Raw genomic sequence first — 19,526 nt, forward strand, 5'->3', positions numbered from 1 at the left:
CTAATAGACATTTAAAAAAACCGCAAAAGTCTAGGGGAGCAAAACCCTGCCCTTAAGTTCGACTTGGGTGAACAATAGTGAAGTGATGATAAATCATATTGATAAAATCCTTCGTGCATTTTGTTGGTCATGCTTGAGGCAATGCGCTCTGAAATGAAGCATTGCGTACGATATCAAGTACTAACTAATATTTTAAGAGTATTAATAGACACATAATACATTTTTACAATATATTTCACAACAATGTTATAAGATAAATGTATTTTTGTAAAGTAATGTTGTGTATCGTGCGCAAAATTACTTCTAAATATGTTATGGAAAATGTTGTGTATAAATTATTTTTCATATTTTAAATTCCCTTTTGATGATCATCCTGATTTAAGTTAGGTATAGAAACAGAATATTTCAATATTGTGTGTGTATATATATGTACGAAAGAATTGAAGATTTCTAAATAAATATCCCTAGAAAAAATTAAAAAAATATAGAAATATTGGTATCAAAAGATAATTTAAAAAAAAAATTAAAAATTCAAGCTTTGATACAAAAAAAAAAGAGCCAATAAATTATTAAAAATAACGAGATTGGAAAAAAAGAAAATGAGGGACATATTTAAAATTACAAAAATTTTTAATTATATAAATTTTTTTATATTTTAAAATTACATTAATACCATTTATTTTTAAAATTTACAAAAGTGTCATTCAAGGTGATATATATATATATATATATATATATATATTTATATAAAGTTGTGATTCAAACAGTCTAGACAGAATATAGTCTGGAATTGACCGAATCAGGCTGAAACTAACCTGAACGAGCCAAAATTCGAAACGAAATGGAATGAATATGCATACTACATTGGGACCTTGGGTACTATACTGGAACGAAAATTGCAACCGTTTCGACTGAAATTGAACGAAGTTCAAAACTAATGATGATGATGTCGCCTTCTGGCCACAACATACGCGCAAACGACTGGAATTGGAAGATCTAACAACCATTTATTGTTTTGAGTATGGATGGACACATTCTCTATCTACTTATTGCATTCGGTTATTGGGATTTTGTTTTTTATAAAAAAAAAAAAAGAAAAAGAAAATTGTAAATTACTATTCATATGCCATGTCAGCGCGTGCTCAACATCCCGTATAAAATCCCGTGCCTTATCAATACTCAAGGACCTACCAGGCTACAATGCCCACCGTGATTAAAAAAGCCAAAACCCCCACAAAGCAGTCCTAAAACCACAAGCTCAATGCTCAACAACCAAATGCAGACGCAGACGCAGACGCAGACGCAGACCAGATAGACACTGCTGCTTTGTTTTACATTCCAATCTCTCACTTCTACACCCGACAATGGACCTCACCATCCCATGCAAACCAAACCCAATTCTCCTTTCTGCACCACAACTCACACAGGCCTCCCACAGTTCCTTCCTTTTCAAGCTTCCCATTAAGCACAGGCTCGGAAATTCCCGCCAGAGACACTTTTTCCGGGTTCTAGCTTCCTCAAACCCAAATGGGTCCGATGGGTTTTCATGGCTGATTCTAACTCAATCGGTCCGGCGCGGCTCCGAGCGGTTCTGGACAAAACTCGGGGAGTCGGTGAAGAAGGAAACTGGGTTTGGTTTCGAAGATGCCAATGTGAAGGTGGGTGAGTTTGTGGGGCGAGTTAGAGGAGGGGTGAGGAAGGGTGGAGCTGAGTTGGAACGGTTTAGGACTGAGTTGGTGCCCGAGTTTGTGAATTGGAATCGGTGGGAACGTTGGAAGGTAATTTGTCAGTTCACTTTGAGACCCTTTTGTTTTAATTTTTGTTTGCTAGAAAAGAAATAGCAGGAAAAGCGACAGAAAAAGGGACAAGCTTGAGTATTTTCTCTTGACCTTTTGAAGAAGATAAGGGGTTGGGATACTAGACTACTAGCTGTTATTCAAATTTTAGCTGGTAGTTACGGGAAATGGAAAATTCTTAAGTATCATTTGTAATAATTAACATTTAACCATATGAAAGACTGCATTTTAAGTAGCATGCAGAATTGGCTATTTTCAAGGAAATTCGCCTACCGTGTTTCTTCTTTTAATTCTTTTTTCATTTTCGTTGAATGGAAATCAGGCTAGGTATATATTCATGTAAGAAAGTTTTCAGTTCTTTTTTATAAGAAAGCTTCTAGTTTGTTATGTGACCAAAAATTGTTTGCCACATGGTGTTAGCTATCTTACAATGGAACAGGAGATGATCCATGGTTTCCCCAACCCTTTTAGGCATGCAACATCACTTGATTACCACAATGTGTCATTTTGGTAAGTTTTCCAAAGTAAGGATCTCTGCTAGTACAGTTGTCCATGCAAAATAAGGCTACTCTCGAGGGGCCTTACTTCTCCAAATGGACTTCCATGGAAAGCGAGTACTGTTGTAAGGGATCAATGCATGACAGAACAACTCAAGTTCAAACACCTATCCCTTGGACATGACCCAGTGCATTTTTTCTTCCCCATCCTTTCTCAATTGAACAGAATACAACTGGACATAGAATGAGTTAAAGAAATCCATCTCCCAATTCCGTGCCCTCTAATAAAATCATTCTCATTTGGATTAGATGTATTCGGTTATGATCTTCTCTAACCTCTATCCAAGTGGCACTTTCAATATATATATTCAATTGGATTTTCCAACAATTGGATGCCACTATTTCACTGATAAGGAAGTCATACTCTATGCATAACTACCACAGTAAAAGGAAATAATGCTGCATGAGATGGCTAATAACGGATTTGAAGTTGACAGTCAGAACCTTCATTTCCTCATTGAAAATATGATGGCTTGATCACTAGAATACAATTTTTCGAGATGCTATCATGCAAGTAAGTTACGGATAGGAAATACCAGGCAAGATGCTAGATGAAGAGCTTAAAGTCCAAGGAAATAGCACATTAATATAAACCAATGATTCAGACCTTAAACAAGTTCACTAGGTGAGTTTAAGTTGTTTTTTATGGAATAAGTTCCTTCAAGCCTTCCATAGTCATTCTATTCATTTTATTTCTTAATTTTTCTTTAACTTTTTGAGTAAAATTTTTTACGTGTTTAATGATATATTGATTTCCTACAGATTTGTTGTTTATTTGCACTTGTATATTCATGTCTTAAGTTACCGATCAAAAAAATAAATATTCATGTCTTTAGTCTTGGTCAACTTATGAACATCAATTAACTTTTGAAGAACAAGAGGAAAATTGTAATTATAAATTGGTGTGGTTTTACTGTTTGATCATTTTAACCATTCTATGCAACTTTAAAGATAAGCTTGATAATGATATAGTTGATCATCTCTGTTTTTTTCTCAAGGATCTCAAAACATGGGAGTCTAAACGAATTGGTGCCTTGATACTCTACACATTTGTTGCAATATTTTGCTGCCAAAGAATATACATAGCAATTCAAGCTCCTCTCCTAAATCGCCAAAAAAAGGAGTTAACAGAGGCTTATATGGAGGCATTGATTCCTGAGCCTTCTCCTAGTAATATTAGAAAGTAAGTAGATATCTTACTTCAACTGCAGATGAAATCACTTGCTTTAATGATATGCCAAGATGTCAATAGTTTGCCAGAGGCATTATTATCATTCTATTAGTAGAGAAGAAGAAAAAATCAGCCACTAATTCATCTTGATTTAACGATGATTGCAGTTAGAGTTTACATTTGTCTCTTAAGAATTATCACATAAAATTGATCTGAATCAAATAGAAAAATGTATGATTCAATTCGGGGGCTAGCTAGCTGACAGTAAGGTTTTGAATCAAATCACATTTATCCTTGGAAAGCTTAATTCACCTGATTACTGGGTGGCTTGCTTGCAATGGCTTGGGAAATTGACAGTAACTTTTGTTTTGTGAGGCTGTATGAACCATTTATCTAATAACTTTGCCCAACTAAATGAAACAAAGATAATCCATTAAAGACCTTTCAGTTTTTTCTGTCCTCTTACTTGAAGTTAACTACTAAAAGATTTAAAAAGCGGTGGACGTTCTCCAAGAAGAAACAACAGCGTGTGACGGGTAGGGTTTCAAAGGATGAGACTGCAGAGGTATTAAAGCAAAGAAGTTTAGGGTGCCTATCACTCTGTTGTTCGTTATAAAGTTCAGAGGTCTCTGATTCTTCTTATAACTTCGCAGGTTTAAGCAGAGTATATGGAGGAAGACTATGCCCAAAGGCCTGAAAATGAAGAAGTTTATTGAAGGACCTAATGGAACCCTTATTCATGATAGTTCTTATGTTGGGGAGGATGCATGGGATGATGATCCAAAGTCTCCTCGGGACACTGTGAAACAAATTATTGACAGTGATGTCAAATTAAATGCAGAAGAGAAAAAGGAACTGAGGGAAGACTTGGGCATTTCAGGTTGGTTACATATAAGAGGGAATGCACGAGCATAAATGCTATGTATTATCATGAATTTTAGGATATCCATTTTTCTTATCATTTGTCCTTCTTTTTTTCCTGATGGCTTTATGTTCTTGTAATTTCGTGTGTTCTAATTGCAAATATTCTTACTTAAGCTGACCTCTATAAGTATTTTGTAACAAATTTATAATGCACAGTTTTTGATATATTGATAAAGATCTTGAACAATAATTTTACACAAGAGGAGGTTAATGCCCAAATTTTATCATTGGGATTGTGATTTGCAAACACATCACGTTCTATTAGAAGTGTGTTTGGAAAAACTTTTTGTGGCAAAGTAGATAGAACCTCTTAGAGAAATCCATTACTCGGAACTAGAGATAAATGTAGACAACCGAACTTGGTGATCTGAATTAAGTGTGCTGGAAATATAGAAAAAGAAAAACAACAGCAACAACCAAGGGAAGAAATAAGGACCGGGCTGGGTTTTGCATTAGTGAAATTATTTGGTGATCTTTTTTGTTGCTACTTTAAGCCTAGTTATACATTTTTTATTCTTAGACTCCTCTCTCTCTCTCATGACTTCCCATTGCTTTTCCATTTTTGGTGCTTCTTGCCGGAAATATTCCTAAATCTTCCCGTTATTTGCACTAACTTTTTTATTCCTCTTTTGTTTCTTTTCTCCCTACATTTATATTTTCTTCCTTTTCTATTCTTTTGAGTTTTCTTTCGGCCCGAGAATTTTGTCTGTCTTGCAATTATGGCGTCAGATAGAAGTGTTTTGGTGGACTCGAAGATATTCACATTTTTAGTGGTGAAGGAAGGGTTGTTGCGTATAACAGAAAGAAGTAAGAAAGTTAAAATATATTTGTTATCATAGGTAAGGTGACTGCGAGATGGTTGGAGAAGACGGTTGTTGCCTGTGCTGAATTAGGAGATAGTGAGTTTTATAAGACGTTGAGTGAAGGGAATTGAGCTTTTGTAGCACAACGGTGTGTTCATTTTTATGGGCGTTATCCGGTGATTGCAGAGTATGGTGATGGTGGCAGGAAAGGCTTCATTCTCGTACCTGAGGGTATGAACGAGAAGGGATGGAGGAGTTTTGCTGAAACAATTAAGGTTTTGGGCTATGTGAAGTCCTCTGTTCCGATCACCAATAACATAGGAAGTTTTGATTATGGAGTTAATGTTCAGGCTCGCGGCAAGGGTTGAGTCCCTTCTAAGTCCACATTGTCGGGAGGTGAAGGGTCTTATAAGGCGGCGTTGTTGAAATTGTAACCTTTTCCGGTTAGTCAGCTTCCAGTGAATCAATTGAAGGGCTCTCTGGACTCTTGGGGCATTGTTGTGACGGAGGTAGGTGGCGGAGCAGTGAAAACCTTTGACATTCCCAATCAAACTTTTGTTTCAACGGGTGGCTTTGGTATTTCCGAGGGAGGCTCATCAAGATGGGCAGTGGAAGAGTTGTTGGTGGAGGTGAAGCAGGAACTGATCGACATTAAAGAGATGATCAATAGTCTTTTGTTGAGGCTTGACAAGGTGATGGGCTTGGGGGAGCTTGTGGGCCATAAGTCTGGGATGGTGGGGCTGGAAAATGATGACATTTTATGGGGCTTGAGTTTTAATAAAAGGGCTGGTAAAAAGAGGAAAGGGGCTGTCAAGAATTCAGTGGGCTGTAACAAGGGGCCCAAACCCAATGTCTTAGATAAAGGAAAACAAAAAGTTGGGTCGGTTTCTTAGAAGACATCCCGGGCCGTGTTGATGTGGAGGGTTAAAAATGTTATTGGGCCTTTCTTTGGCTCTGCCTCAAGCAACCGTAACCAACCATCGATGGTGGCCTCTTCGATATCGGTGACAACAAAGAAAACTTTGCTGGCTGTTTCCATCCCTGGGATAAGTAGTCAGTTGTTGGAAGTTACGTTGAAGGAATCTCCTGAGTTTTCGTCATTACCTCCGGCACCGGGGTTGACACAGACTAGTTCGCCGATGGTTCCCGCCTGTTGATTAAGCATTCAGTTGCTGGAAGTTAACACCGATTGACTCTCCTGAGGTTTTGCCGGCATTTTCAAGTTTGGAGGTATTAACTGGGATGGAATGTGACAATGTTGCTCTCCCTTCTACTCCCTCAAATCTAGAGAAATTGATGGTAAGCCCAGTGTGCGTTCCTAGGTTCAGTGGTGGAGTGCGCGAGGATGAGGATCATCTTTTTAATTTGATGGTGGAAGATGAGTCTATACTTTCAAGGGAAGACCAGAGTTGTGCCGAGATGTTGTTGGGCCTAAAGGATATTGAGAATCTGGTTTGTAATCAGACTGAAAGGGAGAAGTTGCGTGACAATCCTGTGCCGTTATGTACTCTACTCCCTAGGGTAAGTTTGGCTAGGTGTTCTTCGAAATGGGCCCTTAAGAAAGTCCAAGAAATCTAGGAATGCTTGCGGATTTCGTGTGAGGGATTTGAGGATCAGTTTAGAGCCATACTTATTGCCATTGAAGCGGGCCATCATTTGTCTTTGAAATCAACATTGAAAAAAGAAAGAGAGTTGAAGAGACTTACCTGTACAATAAATTACGATGCAAAGGAGGGGAGTGTAAGTCATGGAAGGAGTAAGGGGAGGGCTTCTAATCTTGCTTTATGAAGCTTAAGATTCTTTCGTGGAATATTAGGGGTTTAATAACCACAACAAGCGCCTCCGTGTTAAAAATTTATTTCACCAATGGAAGGTTGACATTATTTGCTTACATGAAATAAAGTTACAATTGGTTGATAGGAGAATCATCAGAAGTCTATGGGGATGCCCTTATGTGGTTTGGGTATTCCTTGCTTCGAGTGGGGCTTTCAGTGGTATCATTGTGATGTGGGATAAGAGGATTGTGGAACTTCTTGAGGAGTGTATTGGAGAATTTTCGGTGGCTTGTCTTTTCAAGAATGTGGATGATGGGTTTGAATGAGATTTCACAGGAACCCACCCGTGGGTAGCCCAAGTGGTAAGGGCGAACTTGTGTGCATGAGCCCCATGTCATAGGTTTGATTTCCCCTGAGAGCAAACTACAATTTAAGTGGGAGGCCATGACAGTGGGTTATTGTGCTAGTCTTCCTAGGGGTTTAGGGTCCATGGGTGAGTCCTCAGGGCTTTGTCGTGGGGTGGTTCCCCCCATCATCAAAAAAAGAATAAAGAATGGGATTTCACGGGCATTTAAGTGCCTAATTTGGATAGCAGTAAAAGGATTATGTGGGACGAGATTACAGAAGTTTATAGATGGTGGGATGCACCCTGGTGTATCGGAGGAGATTTCAATGTTACTTGGTTCCCAAGTGAGAGGTTGGAAGAGTATCGATTAAGTCTGGCTATGGAAGAATTTTCTAACTTTAATTTTGATATGGAGTTATTGGATTTGCCTTTGGTGGGGGGTGCTTTCACTTGGTCCAACAATTGTGTTTGGTCGAGGTTGGACAAATTTCTTGTTTCCCCTTCTTGGGAGGTTCATTTTTCGGAATGCTTTTAGAAAAGAATGCTTAGGGTATGGTCGGATCGTTTTCCTATCAGATTGTGGGGGTATTCATGGGGGTCGTAGGTATTTCAAGTTTGAAAATATGTGGTTAAAAGCTGAAGGTTTTATGGATATGGTGAGACAATGATGGTCTTCTTACCAATTTTTTGGTACCCCGAGTTTTATATTGGCCAATAAGCTTAAAGCTTTAAAGAATGATTTGAAGAAGTGGAACGTGGAAGTTTTTGAGAATGTTGATAGTCAAAGGAAGAGTCTCTTTGAGGAGTTGCATAGGTTGGATGAGAGGGTCAAGAGTGGGGTTTTATCGAGGGAGATGAGAAGAAAATATTTAGTGACAACTGAACTTGAAAAGTCGATTCTGTTGGAGGAGATGTCGTGGAGGCAGAAATCTCGGGCTCTGTGGTTGAAAGGAGATCAATGAAAAAAGTATTTTCATTGGGTTGCCAATTCTCATCGTAGGAACAATGTTATTGAGATGCTCCGTTCAAATGGTTGTGTTATTGATTTTTTTTATAGGTAATCAAGAAATTTTATTCATAGGAGTAGGCTAAGCCCAAGTACACGGGGTGTATACATGAGAAAAAACCTAATTAGAGTTTACAATTGAAAAAAAAGGAGATCATGGACATTTAACCCATTACAAGCAATAGCCCCAAAGAACAAAGTTTTAAAAAAGAAAGCTTTAAGCTCATCCATTGTTCTCTCACGATTTTCGAAGCTTCTATCATATCTCTCTCGCCAAATGCACCAACACATGCATATAGGAACTATTTTCCAGATCGCTGCTAATTGTGAGTTGCCTCGTAGGTAGAGACGTACAAAAACCATCAAACCGGTTGGGACCGACGCGGACCGGCCACTGGAGTATGGAACCGGCTAAAACCGGCATAGAATCGGTCGCCCGGCAGTAGAAATAAGTTGAAACCGACGTTGGCCGATTCGGTTCAGGTTCAAACTGCCGAACCGGCTGATTATATATATCTTAGGTAAAATGACGTCGTTTGGTTTAATACACCAAACGATGTCGTTTCAATTTAGGGTTTAATACCCCCCTTCCCTTCTTCTTCTCCTGATTCTCATTCTCTCTCCTCTCTTACCCCATTCTCTTCTTTTACTTCTTCTCCCAATTCTCACTCTCTCCTCTCTCACGCAGTGGTGCATCTCTCTCTCTCTCTCTCTCTCTCTCTCTCTCTCTCTCTCATTGCACCTCCCATTTCTGAGTTTTGAACCATTCGCAATGCCGAAACTTTTGACTTTTCGTCTCATTGTGATGCTGAAGGGACACCGACGACAGACCAGGATCATGCCGGAACCGACATCGCTGGTTTCTCCCTCTTTATCGGCCGGTTTTATCCATGTATATAAGTTGTTGGTTTGGTTTCGGTATTGGACTAAAACCGAACTGAAACAGTCGGTTTTCACCCCTACTCGGAGGCTTTTCCAACTTGCAAGGAAATCTACCAGTCTAAGAGGCACGACCTATAACAATCTAGTTCTCACGAAAAAATAATCCCACATGATCCTGGCCACCTCATAGTGTAAAAACAAATGATCTACTGATTCACCATTCTTCTTACACATACAAGACCAGTCCAATACCATTACCCGACTTTTCCTTAAGTTATCTATGGTGAGGATCTTGTCTAGAGATGTTGTTCATACGAAAAAAAATGTTTTTGAATGAGCTTTTGTCTGTCATATGCTCTTCCAAGGGAACATAGTCATTCCAGGGCTTGTTAGAACTTGGTAAAACGATTTGATTGTGAATTTACCTTTCTTGGAGGGGCTCCAGCTCATCTTATTTGTGGTACTGTCTATCATGCTTACGAAATACAATGCCTCATAGAACTCTGTGATAGTTTCCATCTCCCAGTCATAGGCTAGCCTAATGAATTCTACATTCTATTGTGGGGAGCCACTAGAAGATGGTGGGGTCTACGTTCTCGTGCAATCTCAAAAATGGTAGAGAAGGTGTCTTGTAGACTACGTTCACTCTACCATTTGTCATACCAAAATTTGACACGAAAGCCGTCACCCACCACAATATGTTCATGTCTTCGGAAGAACTCCTAGTGTCTCCTAATGTATTTCTACAAACCCACCCCATATGTGCCATGTACCTCATTCGAGCACCATCCTCCCCAAGCATCACCAAACTGTGAATCTATAACAAACTTCCATAAAGCCCCCCGTTCGTTTTGGTACCTCCAGAACCATTTACCCAACAGGGCTTGGTTGAGTTTTGTCAAGTAACGAATCCCCAAACCACCCCCAGAACTTGGGGTACATACAAGTGACCAATTAACTAAATGAAATTTGAACTCTTCCCCCAATCCACTCCATACGAAGTCCCATTGTAGCTTCTCTATACGGTTAACAACCTTTATGGGGAGCGGAAGCAAGGACAGAAAATAGGTGGGTAAATTAGAAAGAGTGTTTTTAATCAGAGTAAGGCTGCCACCTTTAGACAAATACAACTTCTTCCAAGAAGCCAATCTGCGCTCCACCTTTTCAACCACGTTGTTCCAAATCCTCTCTAATTTAAAGGGAGCACCCAATGGTAAGCCAAGATATTTTAGGGATAAAGATGAGACCTTACATCCCAATATAGAGGCTAAAGTCTCCGTGTCATTGGCACCAATATAGACTTCGAGAGATTAATTCTCAAACCCGAGACAGCTTCAAAGAAACCCACCGGAGAGCCATTCACCAAGATAGAGAATTGAACTGTAGAGATGCAAAACTCTACCCATTTATGCCATTTCTCCCCAAAACCACATCTTGCAAGTAAATAAAATAAGAACTTCCAGTTAACGGAATCATAGGCTTTCTCCATGTGTAATTTGCAAAGTAACCCGGGTTCTCTAGATTTAAGTCGTCCATCCAAAACTTCATTTGCAATTAAGACTGAATCTAGGATTTGTCTACCTTTGACAAAGGCATTTTGCGGCTTCGAAATTACCTTTTCCATCACTGTACTCGATCGATTTGCTAACACTTTGGAGAGGATCTTGTAAACCCCATTAACAAGGCTAATAGGTCGGTAGTCTCTAACATCCATAGGCATCATCTTTTTGGGGATGAGTGCTAGGAAAGTAGTATTAAGGCTTTTTCAAAGTTGGCATTAGTATGAAAATCTTGAAAGACTTGCATCAAGTCTCCCTTAATCACATCCCAACAAGCTTGGAAGAAACCCATGGTAAAACCGTCAGGGCCTAGAGCCTTGTCACTAGGCATGCCACAGATTACGTTACCCACTTCTTCCTCCTCAAAAGGCTTCTCTAGCCACCCTGCGCACTGCTGATGTTGAGAAAGTCAAACAATTCACTTCCGGTCGCCATGTGTGTTGTTCGGATAGGAGGTGTTGGTAATACTGCTCAATGTGATTCTTGATGATTGATTGATCCGAGGACACTGCATCATCTACCATCAACATATCAATAGTGCTATTTCTCCTAAGAATTAGTCACCCTATGAAAGAACTTCGTGCACTTGTCTCCCTCCTTGAGATTGTTATTGATGAATCATTCTGATATTAAGAACCTTGTGGTTCATTATTATGAAACACTCTATCAGAACAACATTTGTGGAGGGCCAAATCTTGATGGGCTGGCTTTTGAGTGTATTGATATTCTGAGTGCAAATTGGTTGGAGAGACCGTTTGAGGAGGATGAGGTGCACCTTGTGGTTAAAGGGATGGCAATAGACTAAGCCCCTAGGCTGGATGAATTCTCTATGGCATTTTTTTCGAAGTATTGGGATGTTGTGAATGGAGATATTATGAGCGTTTTTCATGAATTCTTTGCCTATAAAAAGTTTGAAAAATGCCTCAATATGACATTTTTAGCACTCATTCCTGAAAGGGTGGGGGCAATGGATGTCAATGATTTTCATCCTATTAGCTTTATAAATGGGATGACAAGATTATCTCCAAAGTACTTGCTAATTGTATGCGTACGATTATGGAAAAGATAATTTTGAAACCTCAAAATGCTTTTGTTAAGGGGCGTTAGATTCTTGATTCGGTTCTTATTGCAAATGAATGTTTGGAGAGTAAATTTAGGATGGGGCCTATGACCATGTGAATTGGGATTTCCCTTTTCTATTTACTTGAGAGATGTGGATTCGGGGAGGGTTGGCCTATGTGGATAAAACAATGTGTAACTACGGTTTGGTTTTCTGTTTTGGTTAAAGGAACCCCTACTGGTTTTTTTAACAGCTCATGTGGTTTGAGACAAGGGGACCTGGTCTCCCCTTTTCTTTTTGTGATTGTTATGGATGTGCTTAGTCGTATGTTGGAAGTTACGGTTGGTGCGGGTTTTCTATCGGGCTGGGAAGCACTAACAATGGTTTCACATCTTCTTTTTGCAAATGATACTTTATTATTTTGTGTACAGATCCTGGACACATTCAGATGATGAAGGCTCTATTGATTTGTTTTGAAGTTGTTTCCAGACTTTACGTGAACATAGGGAAGTCTGAGATGGTGCTGGTGGGCGATGTTAGGAATATTAGAAGGTTGGCAAGTATTTTGGGTTGTAAGGTTGCTTCATTGCCAATGAAATACATGGGCCTTCCACTTGGGGCCTCCTTCAAGGCGAAGGCTATTTGGGATGGGGTTGTGGAGAAAATTGAGAGGAGATTGGCTGGATGGAAAAAGGTTGTACTTGTCAAAAGGGGGAAGAACCACTCTTATTAAGGCCTTGTTTGGATATAAAAATTATCTCAACTCATCTCATCTAATTATTACAACTTTTCCAAACTTCCAAACAAAATATAATAAACAATTCAACTTTGTCAAATTCCAAAACAAAAATAATATTCTAATAATATTTTATTCTACTTTCATCTCATCTCATCTCAAGTCAACTCACTATCCAAACTTCCCAAGAGCACATTATCTAATTTTCTCACATATTTTTAATCTCTTTTTGGCAAGTGTGGCTAATCTAATGAGCAGATTTTCTGAACCTTCTTGTGGGGAGGAGTTGGAGAGGAGACTAAGTTCCACTTGGTCAAGTGGAATAAGGTATGTACACCAATTTCTAGAGGAGGGTTGAAATATGAGGATCTTTAGTAAGGCACTTCTTGGGAAGTGATTATGGAGGTACCATCAAGAAGGGGTCTTTATGGAAGATTATTATTGAGTTGAAATATGAGAGTTTGTGAGGGGGTTGGTGTTCTAATGAAGTGTGAAGTGCACATGGTATTGGTTTGTGGAAGAATATTAGAAATGGATAGAAGATTTTGCTCATTTTATTAGTTTCAAGGTTGGTGATGGTTTGAGTTTTTGGCATGACTTTTGCTGTGGTGATTCAACTCTTAAGATCACATATCCCTCTCCTTTTAGGTTGGCTCTTAATCAGGAGGCTTAGGCGTCTAAGTTGTTGGATTGTTCAAGTGGTTCCCCTTTGTGGAATGTTTATTTCAGTAGAGCTGCTCATGATTGGGAAATTGGGGTTCTTTCTGATATTTACAATTTATTGTATTCCTTGCATTTTGGTAATCATGAGGTGGACAGGATGTTGTGGGTGAAGACAGGGAATAGGAAATTTTCTGTATGGTCATTGTTTATGGTTTTATCAAGCCAAAATCATACTGTGTTCCCTTGGAAGCCTATTGGGAAAAGTAAGGTGCCACCTAAGATTGCCTTCTTTGGATGAACAGCATCTCTTGGGAAAGTTTTGACGTTGATAATTTGAGAAAGAGGGGTCTTGTAGTATGTGTAAGAAGAGTGGGGAGTCGGTGGATCATCTTTTACTTCACTGTGAGGTGGCAAGAATGTTATGGGTGGAGATCTTTTATATAGCGGGCATTGCTTGGGTAATGTCCACGAGGGTGGTTGATTTGTTTGAATGTTGGCAACGATGTAGGGCCAATTCATATATTGAGGCTGTATGGAGGATGATTCCTCTATGTTTCATGTGGTGTTAATGGATTGAAAGGAATGGTCAGAGCTTTGAAGATAAGGAGCGTTCCCCAGATGAGATAAAAGTTTTCTTCTTCTATACTTTATTTCTTTGGGCATCTTCTTGTGTTCTTAAAGGAGATTGCTTCAATGAATTTCTTGTATCTCTTTATAGCTCCTTTTTATGTAACTAGGTGTATGCTGTTTGTATACCTCCTGCGTACTTGGGCTATGCCTATTTACTTCTATTAATAAAATGTTATTTTACCTATAAAAAAGTTATACATTTTTGTCAATTTGATTTCAGATGTTTAGCTTCTTCACCTGGTCCAGCTTTTCAGTATAAACCCCTTTTCAAGGAACCAACCTGGATTCTTTAATAACTTTTCATCGAAATCGTGTCATCTATCAAGATAAAACTTAATAATAAGCTGGTAGATGTTATTATTGTTAAATAATGTCAGTTCACCTGGGACAGCAATCCTGTACCATTTGTTAGGACTATTTGATTCCTTACAGCCAGTTTGTTCTCATGTTTGCTTGGCAGGGGAAGTTCAAGAAAGAAAAGGAACATGGCGTGAAAGACTTCATACATGGAAGGACATACTCAGAATGGAAAAGTCAGCTGGGCAATTAAATTCCACAAATGCTAAGTATGTAGTCGAGTTTGACATGAAAGAGGTTGAAAAGAGTCTTCGCAAGGATGTTGTTGACAAGTTACCGGAGACAGAAGGAAGTAGAGCACTGTGGATAGCCAAGAGATGGTGGCGCTATCGTCCTAAACTTCCTTACACATATTTTCTTCACAAACTTGACTGCTCTGAGGTAAAAGTCTTAATCACCTCCACCTCTCTCTCTCTCTCTGTCTCTCTCTCTCTCTCTGTTCTTGGGTTCACTGGTGTCTTGTTGGTGGGTATTGCTTGAAGGTTCAATTCTTTTATCCCCCCAATCGGTTTTAATTGAGATTTTTTTTACATTTTGATCTTTTGTATTGAAACAGGTAATGGCATATAGCTCATATTTACATGTACAGATTTGTAAAACTTTCCTCCTTTCCGCTTGAAAGCAGACATTAGAGTAAAATTAGCAATCGGAGAAAATTGGTCAGATAATGTAAACGATCAATTCCAAATTACTTGTTGAATTATGAAGTGCATTATTATGCACACCGTGATGATTCAGTTGAACTTAACCATAGGTTTTCGGTCTTTTAGAGCAATTTTCTAATATCAAAATGCTAATGGTGTGTAATAGAGTCACTTCAAATGTTTTACTAGTCAACTTTCGAACACACCATTCTTGTCTGTAGTCCAACTTTAAATAGTGTCTTGTGTTCATTGTGCATCCAATTGAAGTAGTTGGTTGGTAGTTTCTGATGCTGTGATTCCTTTTGGACAGGTTGCTGCTGTTGTATTTACAGAAGACCTAAAGAGATTGTATGTAACAATGAAGGAAGGTTTCCCATTAGAATATGCTGTAAGTCTACCATTTAATAGTTTAATATTTTTTATTTTTTGACGTTTTCTACCATCTAATTGTTGTTACTACCAAATCTGAAATGTACCATTCCTTGGCTTATAATTGAATATTCTTTTTTTGATAGGTCGATATTCCCTTAGACCCTTATTTGTTTGAGATTATCTCCAGTTCTGGAGTTGAAGTAGATCTCCTCCAAAAGCGTCAGATTCATTATTTTCTGAAAGTCGTGATGGCATTGGTTCCTGGGATATTGATTCTGTGGTTTATAAGGGAGTCTGCAATGCTTCTCAACATCACTTCTAAGCGTTTTCTTTACAAAAAATATAACCAACTCTTTGATATGGCTTATGCAGAAAATTTTATCCTGGTAAATATTTTAACTCTGCAGTTGTTTCCCTCCATATTTGATATTATATACATTCCAATTCATTTTGTACATGTGCAGCCAGTTGGAGTTGTTGGTGATACAAAATCAATGTACAAGGAAGTAGTATTAGGGGGTGATGTATGGGATCTTCTTGATGAGTTAATGATTTATATGGGAAACCCTATGCAGTATTATGAAAAAGGCGTGAAATTTGTTCGGGTAACTTTTTCTTAGCTTATGAAAGATAGATGCGTATATATTGGAACTGTGTTTTAATTTGGAAAAAGTATAATATCAAGACATTAATTGATGTGTGTGCACAGGGTGTTCTTCTTTCTGGACCACCTGGAACAGGAAAAACACTCTTTGCAAGGACACTTTCAAAGGAAAGTGGGTTGCCCTTTGTTTTTGCATCTGGTGCAGAGTTTACAGACAGTGAAAAAAGTGGTGCAGCAAGGATCAATGAGATGTTTTCTATTGCAAGGAGAAATGTAAGCATCCATCTCTTTAAAATATGGAAAAGCAATAACTCATGTATACGAGTAGAATGATGTTATCAAAATCATCATCATCTAGAAGTTTGGCCATTGTGTGTTCCTTATCTAGGAGTTTAAGGACACAATGGCCGAGTTGAAGAATTTTTCTCCACACTTTAATGTGTTAGTTTTCCGCTATTGTATTGCATGGGGACAATGTTCATGATTTCTTGTCTTTAATTTATTGCTTTTAGAATGTATTTAGGTGTTCTTCTGTATACTTCCTGTGTACAAGTGCTATGCCTACTTCATTCATATATATAATATTTATTTTTTACCTAAAAAAAAAAAGAAAAGAAGTTTTGGTCATTTTTCACATCTTTAAGTCCTAATGTTTTAAAACTCTTGTGCTTAACTTAATGAGGAAAATTGATAATTTTCTTGATTTACTAAATTTCAGAATATAACTTTTGGTAGGGCCTATTTTATGCATCCTGGATATTAGAGTTACTCCTTTCTAATAACATTAATCTCTACTTACGGAACAAAAGTAAAAAGAAGAATAAATAAGATTTTTTTGCAAGACATAAGTAATATTATCCTCGTGTTTTGCATGAGTTTTCATGTTTCTATGGTCTCATGGCTCTTTGTATATAATCTTAGCATTTATAGGATATCTTAAAATGCTAGCTACAAGTCCCTCGAATGGTTTGAATCACTCAATCATTTCTAGTTTCTTCCATTTTTCTGTAATTTGTTATATTTTCATGTCATTTGATTTATTCACTATTTCAGTTTCCTTAAGAGCTTTCAAACTTGGAATAAAAATCAGATAAGTTAGGCGTTTTGTCCCTTCTTGCCATAAAGTTTGTAAGTTTGAAAAACTTAGTGATTTGTTTTTGTGTAAAAGCGTGAATATCCCAGGTTCAATCATAACTCTCATCTGTCAGCATGGGGAAATGTTCGCAAATTGTAAATATACAATTATGCTGCACCACAGGAATTAGTCCCATGGTGTTGTCTAATCTATCGGCTAAGGGTGACTTTTCTGCCGTTATGAGAAGGTTCAAGATGGTACTTTGGGTGCCAGGAAATTCTACTTTTTTTTAGAAATGCTCTGAGTATAGAACAGGTGGTCAATGGTTCCTTAGGTCGGCTACCAGGTTAGCTGACTCATAGGACATGGTGGGAGCTAATTCCGAGAATCACACACAAAATATTTTCTTATGAGGTGACGTTGTTTAAGAGGCTTGTCTTTTTATTGGCCACTTTGTGGATACTGTTTGTTTCATGTGGATTAAACATTTGTATCTCTTTTTCCTCATCTTTTTCTTTCCTCTTTTCATTTCTTCTTGTCGTAGTTTTGAAGATAAGGAGCATTCTCCGGAGGAGCTTAGAAGTTTCTTTTTCCATACTTTATTTCTTTGGGCTTCATCTTGTCTTTTTAATGGAGCTTGCTTTAATGAGTTTCTTGTATCACTTTCTAGCTCCTGATTTTTGTAACTAGGTGTTGCTGTGTTGCTGTTTGTATACCTCCTCTGTACTTGGGCTATGCCTATTTACTCTCAATAAAGTGTTATTTTACTTATAAAAAATTAATAATAATTTTCTTCCTTCCGTTTGTTTTGGCTTTTAAGTTCTACTTCACCCCTGCTGAATTCTGTATGACATGCCACACAAGGATAAGTTACAATTTCATGACACCCAGTAGAGAGCTTTGTCTTGATTCCCTGTAGTTCACTGCATGCTGCTACCATCCCTTCTGGGGAGTTGCTGGCTTCCAAGCCAAGGAATAAAAGCATGAAATGACTAAGAAAAGCTGGCCTTTTTTTAACCTAACAATCTTTCATGGTGAACTGCATCTCTAATTTGGTCAATTATGTTTAGCACTACAAAGGCATCATATCCATATTGTAGCTGTATCAATATGGTCCTTCTCAGATAAGTGAATGAATAATACAGTTTCACTGTAAGCTCTCGGTAAAATTAGATACTGACAATTAAGCATTCTCTGTGCAGGCTCCTTCATTTGTATTTGTGGATGAAATTGATGCTATTGCTGGAAGGCATGCGAGGAAAGATCCGCGAAGAAGGGCAACATTTGAGGCTCTGATTGCACAGCTTGATGGGGAGTAAGTGTATTAATTTTACCAATGTGCACTTGCATCTTTTCCTGCACAGCACAATACCTCTAGAGGCCTTTGAAAACGTGAAGTATGATGGGTGTTTTCTTTGCAACTCTTGTCAGGCGGTCTTTTAGATGGACCAACTAGGGTAGGCTGTACTTGTTTTTTCTCTATGCACCCAATACGGTCTGCTTATAGGACATGAAGTCCTAGACCTTGAAGAAAGCCTATAGAGGAGGCTTCCAGAATGAGTTTGAACTCAATGATGGTTGAAGTGGACTCTACTATCATTGGAAGGGCTAGAAGTTTGCTTTAAGATTGTTCGGTACATCCGTTGGGTAAGAGTTTAGGTTCTTTTTTTTTTTTTTTTTCAGGTCAACTGATGAAAGATCGAGTTTTCATTACTAATAGAGGTGGCGGTTATGTCTTGGATGGGTCTTCTTGTTTCTGGCATCTTATTGTAGCTTCCCTTTGGCTTTTGGATGTAGCTGTCTTGCCTAGAAGAATGTGGAGTTCTTGTATTTCTTCTTCTTTTAAGGGTTCCTCTTTTACAAAGAAATTTGATGCTCTAGTTTACTTATCAAATGGTCCAGAACCCTCAACTGGGATGAAAAAAAATTGATTAGAGGCTTCCACCTTGGACTTCTCTCTGTCTGTTTGTTTCTAATGTTTTTGTAGTAAAATTAATTTTCATGTTCCCCTATTTATCTTGTGTAGGAAGGAAACAACTGGTGTTGATCGATTCTCACTGAGACAAGCTGTGATATTCATTTGTGCTACCAATAGGCCAGATGAATTGGACCTTGAGTTCGTTCGCCCTGGACGTATTGACCGTCGTTTGTACATTGGTCTGCCAGATGCAAAGCAACGAGTGCAAATTTTTGGTGTGCATAGTGCTGGAAAGCAACTTGCAGAAGATGTAGACTTTGAAGAAGTAAGTATTTGACCTCTCTTGTTTAGGTAACACAAATAATAAGTAAATTAATCATTAGCGCTCTCTCTCTCTCTCTCTCTCTCTCTCTCCCCTCTCCCCAACCCCAAAAAAAAGCATACACAGAAGCCAGCAATTTTGGTGATGTCGATTGTCATACTAAATTTGTTATAATTTTAGAAGCTGCTACAACTTAATTTTTCTTGCTAGACTTTTTGGTAACCTGGATTAAAAAATTATATAATTCCACGGGGAAGTTGAGGCTGCGGTCCTTGATATCAACAGATTGGAGAGGCATGTGCTGAACCTTAGCAACTTGCATGCTA

At 38.3% G+C, this 19,526-nt stretch overlaps 1 protein-coding gene across 1 annotated transcript in view; it reads left to right on the forward strand.

Moving 5' to 3' along the window:
* The first annotated feature begins 1,213 nt into the window (after positions 1 to 1,213).
* The window catches only part of LOC109011253 (ATP-dependent zinc metalloprotease FTSH 12, chloroplastic), a 41,855-nt gene continuing 23,542 nt past the window's right edge, over positions 1,214 to 19,526 (forward strand). Inside the window, exons 1-10 of the mRNA XM_018992371.2 lie at positions 1,214 to 1,778; positions 3,352 to 3,536; positions 4,178 to 4,404; positions 14,369 to 14,646; positions 15,220 to 15,297; positions 15,425 to 15,667; positions 15,746 to 15,886; positions 15,991 to 16,158; positions 18,163 to 18,275; positions 18,987 to 19,203. Of these exons, the coding sequence (XP_018847916.1) occupies positions 1,365 to 1,778; positions 3,352 to 3,536; positions 4,178 to 4,404; positions 14,369 to 14,646; positions 15,220 to 15,297; positions 15,425 to 15,667; positions 15,746 to 15,886; positions 15,991 to 16,158; positions 18,163 to 18,275; positions 18,987 to 19,203 (2,064 nt within the window). The 5' untranslated portion in view covers positions 1,214 to 1,364. The remainder of the gene's footprint in view (positions 1,779 to 3,351; positions 3,537 to 4,177; positions 4,405 to 14,368; positions 14,647 to 15,219; positions 15,298 to 15,424; positions 15,668 to 15,745; positions 15,887 to 15,990; positions 16,159 to 18,162; positions 18,276 to 18,986; positions 19,204 to 19,526) is intronic.

Source organism: Juglans regia, chromosome 2 (assembly GCF_001411555.2).
Source record: "Juglans regia cultivar Chandler chromosome 2, Walnut 2.0, whole genome shotgun sequence".
NCBI lineage: Eukaryota > Viridiplantae > Streptophyta > Magnoliopsida > Fagales > Juglandaceae > Juglans > Juglans regia.